The sequence below is a fragment of the Gymnoscopelus braueri genome (genome assembly GCF_963280865.1).
Source record: "Gymnoscopelus braueri genome assembly, chromosome: 7".
Taxonomy (NCBI): Eukaryota; Metazoa; Chordata; class Actinopteri; order Myctophiformes; family Myctophidae; genus Gymnoscopelus; species Gymnoscopelus braueri.
The window spans coordinates 43246041-43251582 of record NC_137608.1 but is presented as its reverse complement, the minus strand read 5'-3'; the positions used below and the strand labels follow the sequence as shown (position 1 = coordinate 43251582).

Sequence of the window (5542 nt, the reverse complement as noted above, 5' to 3'; positions counted from 1 at the left end):
ATACAAAATACTCTAACAAAAGAGATGTTTCCTTTTTTTTTACATGTAAAAATGGAACCCGGATTTAACATTTAAATTAAGTTTGAAATGAACTGTGAAATGTGAGGATTTGATATGGATTCATTTTCAGATAAATGTTCATTCTGGCTGTAAACGTCTGATTGTAGCCAGACAACAAGCATGTGGACAAGAGTCACACTAACTATTTACCCCACAGGTCCTGTTAACCACTTTAAACTGGTGTCCCTATTTTGGGTATGTCATTATAGGAGAACATTTTCAGAAATGTTTTAAAGATATAAAAATGGTTCTGTCACCGTGTTTGTGGTTGTTGTAATGTTCTACAGTACACAAGCAGTCATTTCACTCACACGATGATGCTAATGATAATAATAATACAACAGTTTATTTGTATAGCATGTTTCCAAACAGTTAGAACGTGCAGCAAGATAACAACAAAGAGATAAAACGGCTACATTTAAATAAATCAATTTAAAACAATTGGCATCAAATAACACAACAGACAAAAAATGCATACAAGGAAATGTGCATGGATAAAAGGGGTAATAAAATACACACTGATAGTAGGGAAGATTTATCCCTTTGGAATATACAATATTAAAGAGAAACATTTATTCATTCTGCATGTTGGCCAAAGGCAGTGCTACATTGATTGTACGACCTACTGTACGGTTCAAGAGTACGTGAAGTGGGCTGTTGGACATTTCTTATTTGAAGAAATACTACACGTAGCCAGGGATGAGCTGTTCACAGACACAGACGGGCAGGGGCGTAAACATAGTGTCCGGCCTTCAGCCATCCGGCCTGGCGGAGACAACAGAAAAGGTCAGGTTAAACATGGAGATAGTTGACTGACTGGTGTGTGCACGTGGATTTCTGTTTTTACAAAGCGTAATTCCTAATATTGAAATCCATATTCCATCTCTGATTTATTTATTTATTTTCATTTAGTTTTTTTTGGGGGGGGAAGCCAAACTGATAAAGGCTTCTCCCATTTTAGCAGCTCAAATAGTGTGTGTGTCCCCTGCCCCCCCCCCCCCCCTTTTCATTTAGCGGAGCAATCCCCTTATCTGCGTCTCTCAGCATGTGGAGAGTGTGCTTATCTTGGCGAGCCAGCAGAGTGAAGCCCACCCCCTCAGGAATGATCCCCCCAGACAAAGAGCACCTCCCCCGGGGGACATGGACGCCTCCCCGCTTTTAGCCCCCCCCCACACACACACACACACACACACACAGACCCTCTGTCCATCCGTACACTTGGCCAGCCACCATCAATTACCACCTACTGCAGTGTCTGCCTCTCTCTCCCCTCGCCACCTTCTAACGCCATGTCATGCACCGGAAATAGCCGATCTACAAGCTCGCGATGCGCCGCGTTGTGAGCTTGTACATCGGCTATTTCTGGTGCACGACACCGCCGTGCGACTAAGTACAAATCAGGCTTAACAGGCACAAGCCGAACAAAAAGATGTCCGAAATGGCTGTTTGTTTGTTTTTTTACGGCCAGGGAAACAAAAGCAGAGTGGAAGATGGTTAAAGGACCCCCCCCCCCAACCACCACCACGTGGAGGCTAGGTAAACAGTGGTAATGGTGCAGTAATTGCCTCCCAACCACACGTTGGCCCTGCAATGAATGGAACACACAAGATATATTGTGGGAATTAACAGGCTGTTTAAACCTATGCTATCCTTTAGAGCTGGCTACTGCGCTAAAAGGTCAAACTGCTGTTTTTCTTTATAGCAGGCGGCTCCTCACTCCCATACTTTTAATTAGTTGGATTTGCTGGGGAGGGGGCTTGGTGGGAATCCATGCCTCCGCTTTCGATATTCCCCCTCTAGTCATTCATTTGTGTCGCCGGTGGGGATATGTTTTGTCCCTGCTACCGGTCCGACTGGTTTGATATTTATGTTTGATAATATATCATTATTTAAGAATTGTATTAAAAATATATATTAACCTTTGTGTCCGTATTTTGGGCCAATTCTCAGAATCGGCTTACATTTTTTTTCTTTTTTTAATATGCGAGGCATTGTGACCTTGTAGATTAGGGTTGTTTTTCGCTAATTTGTCGTATGACAAAGTATGTATATAAGTGGTATTTCTGACATTTTTAGATTTCTATATGTTGACCACGAGCATCTATACTTTGACTCAAGTACTGGGGTTGAGTACTTTGTCCGCCACTGCTTGTGAGTGTGTCTGCAGACCATGAAGCCCCACAGCCAGCCAGAGAGCCATGGAGCCTGCAGGTGCAGCCCATGCAGCAAGGGGGTCCATGAATGCCTCCGATTCAGAGGCGGCCCCCATCGGCTCGGCCCCGTTCTCCGGGCCTGTAGGGCTAATCCCGGCCCCTAATCGGATTATGTAAATTCCTACTCCTCACAGAGAGATTTTTATGGAAGGCTGCGTCTTTGAAACAACACTTGAAGGGTGTAAAAAAAAACAAAAAAAAACTGAACAGCGACAATTGGTTAAACTAGACGTTGGGCTGGTTTGATCTGGACGGAGGTTGAAAGTGGGCGTCGGAAAGAGGGAGGGGCGGGGGATGGGGTGGAGGCAGTGGCGGAAGAAGGGTAAAAGTAGCAATACCACAATGAAGAAGTAAAAGGCCTGTATTCCAAATTGTACTTGAGTAAAAGTACCAAAGTATTGACATCAATATAAGTACCAAAAGTAAAACAAAGTACTCATTATGCAGAATATCGAAAATAGCACATCTTCAAGCTCACAACACGGCGCATTGGGACGCATTGTGAGCTTGTAGATCGGCTATTTTCTTATACAAAGCTTAATTTGATTAAAGTATGCTTTTGTAATAATAATCTAAATGTACAAAATAACAGTTTTCAAATTGTAGTGGAGTAACAAGTAGTACAATATTTGCCTCTGAGATGTAGTGGAGTATAAGTATAAACATGGACAAATAGACATACTTGAGTAAAGAATTGTACTCAAGTACACTACTTGAGTAAATGTAATTAGTTACTTTCCACCACTGGGTGGAGGCGGGGATGTAGTGAGGAGTGGCTGGAGCGCGAGGTGGCTTGCGCTCATGCGTGTGACCGGGGACCCCGTGCCGCGCTCTGCCCCGATTTCCCCCTGTAATTTATGTGTGGCCCTCGGAATGGGCTCAACAAGATTACCATAGTCATAACAAAACCCATATTGTGCGACTGTCAATCTGGATATGGTATTTTTACCTTTTGAGTTCCAATCAGGCCCAAATTCAAGAGTGGAGGAGCCAGTAGTCTCAGGGTCTTTACTCTTTACTATGGGGGGGGGGGGGGGGTTTAGCCATGGATAATGTCTGAGGCAAAGAAACAAGCGTCCACAAGCACAAGCGAAGGATCAGAGAGGGTGAAACATCTCAGTTTCCCCCTTCAATGGGAATTTATTTGTCACCTCTAATGCTAACCTTCAAGGATTAAACGAGCAATGAATCATAAAGGCTTGTAGAAATGGTGGTTTAAAGCGCCGCTGATTGCGAGAGCTGTCGAACTGAATTCGGCACCTCACACGGAATGATGGAAGAGTAGCGTTTAGAACAGCGATTCTCCCTTTTTAATTTCAAGGACCCCCAGTTTGATGTGCATGAGGCCACGGACCCCATTTCATACCAAATGGGGGTCTGTTTGGGACTACTCCAATCCACATTGTCAAATCCTCAGTGTTTATTTATCTCTCAGAGTGTACAAATGGAACCAAATGGACCCATTTGGTTCCATTTGTACACTCTCATAGTTAGACCTGTACGTGTCCATTTGGACCCCCTGGTGGTCCCCGGACCCGGCGTTGAGAAACAGTGGTTCAGAAGGCAAGAATTGAAGAATTGACGCATGTCATAATTATCACATCCCATCAAGACACCCACCCCCACCCAAATTATACATTTTCCCTATGGGATCACACACAAACCCACACACAAACCCACACACACACACACCTCTTTCTGCCGTTGAACAATAACTCTACTTACAATGCAACAGAGCGGAGAGGCTCGACGACAGTGCACGTCACACAATGGAGCTTTGCCCTGCTATAAAATGTGAGATGTGTGCATGCACCAGTCTTCCCCCTTCTCTCTCTCTCTCTCCCTCTCTCTTTCTCTGTCTCCCTTTCCCTCGCTCTCTCCCTCCCTCTTTGGCGCACAAGGAGCAGTCAGAGTGCATGAGAGGACGTTACAGAGTGGAGCCATACACACGCTGGACTACTGCAGTATAGTGGATATACTACTGCTGACCTGAGGATACACAGCCACTCTGCAACTGATACCTCTGCACGTCAGCGTGCACACACACACACACACACAGACCAGGTGAGATTTTTTTTGTTCATCATCCACAGGTTTTAATTTCCTTTTCGTCATTTTGATTTTATTTCCGTAATTTAAAAATGTGGTCAGATATGTATCACCAGGGATGACGCAATATTTTTTTTCATACTTTGGAAATGTTTTTTTTGCATAGATTTTGTAGAGGTGACACCGCAACGTAACCGATAGTTGGTGTAGAAGAATTAATTGACTTTTTCATCTACAAGATTTTATAATTTTTTGGAGGTCGGAGGACATTACAACCCTATATATTGTGTTGATTGAAGTCCCCCAGGGCTCTATACTAGGTCCTCTCCTTTTTTCTTTTTTTTTTACCTCCACCAATTCTCTTCGCTGAAAATAGTGGATATACAGTACAAGCTGATAATGTGCCGTGACGCATTGTCAGCTTGTAGATCTGCTAATTTCACGGAATGTTTGCCCCACAATACGGACGCTAGAGTTCATGTGATTTAACGCTTCGCTTCCTCACCTCCAGTGAGCGAGCCAGCCGGCCGGCCGCCATGACCAGGAAGGTGTTCACCAACACGAGGGAGCGCTGGCGCCAGCACAACGTCAACACCGCCTTCGCCGAGCTCCGCAAGCTCATCCCCACGCACCCGCCGGAGAAGAAGCTCAGCAAGAACGAGATCCTGCGCCTGGCCATGCGCTACATCAACTTCCTGGTGCAGCTCCTGGAGAGCCAGAACGGCGGGCAGCCGGCCTCCCACCACTCGCCCACCGCCCTGCTCACCTTGCTCAGGGGCAACGTGGAGAGCCTCCACACCTCCTCTTCTTCCCCTCGGGGACCCTGGGGCCTGGCCAGCAGTGACACAGATGCAGCGTCCCCCGAGTCCAGCTGTGGCAGCTCAGAAGCCTGGTAGTACAGACCAGAGCTCGCCCGTGTTGTCTTGGAGTGGACTTTGCCTTTCCGGGTTTTTTTTTTTTTTTTATACCTACATCCTGGGGTGAAACTGGTACTTTGGTCCCATCGGTAGGGCTGGGCGATATGGGCAAAAATGAAACCTCACAATATTTGGACGGAATACCTCAATATTGATATTGTAACGATAATATTTTATTTTGATGATAATATATCTTTTTCTTTTATAAAAATATATTGGCTGTTTTCACTATTTCTGAAAGTTTTTGAGAGTATAAAATAGGGCTTATATGATTAAACCCAGGAAAATACATTACTTGTGCCA

The 5542-nt window shown here is 44.9% G+C and overlaps 1 protein-coding gene across 1 annotated transcript; it reads left to right on the top strand.

Annotated features, from left to right (window-relative positions):
- Window positions 1–4858: 4858 nt before the first annotated feature.
- On the top strand, window positions 4859–5218 carry tal2 (T-cell acute lymphocytic leukemia 2; the record flags this gene model as incomplete). Its single annotated transcript, XM_080432035.1, has 1 exon — window positions 4859–5218. The coding sequence occupies one exon, from the start codon at window positions 4859–4861 to the stop codon at window positions 5216–5218; it is 360 nt and encodes a 119-aa protein (XP_080288161.1).
- Window positions 5219–5542: the final 324 nt, after the last annotated feature.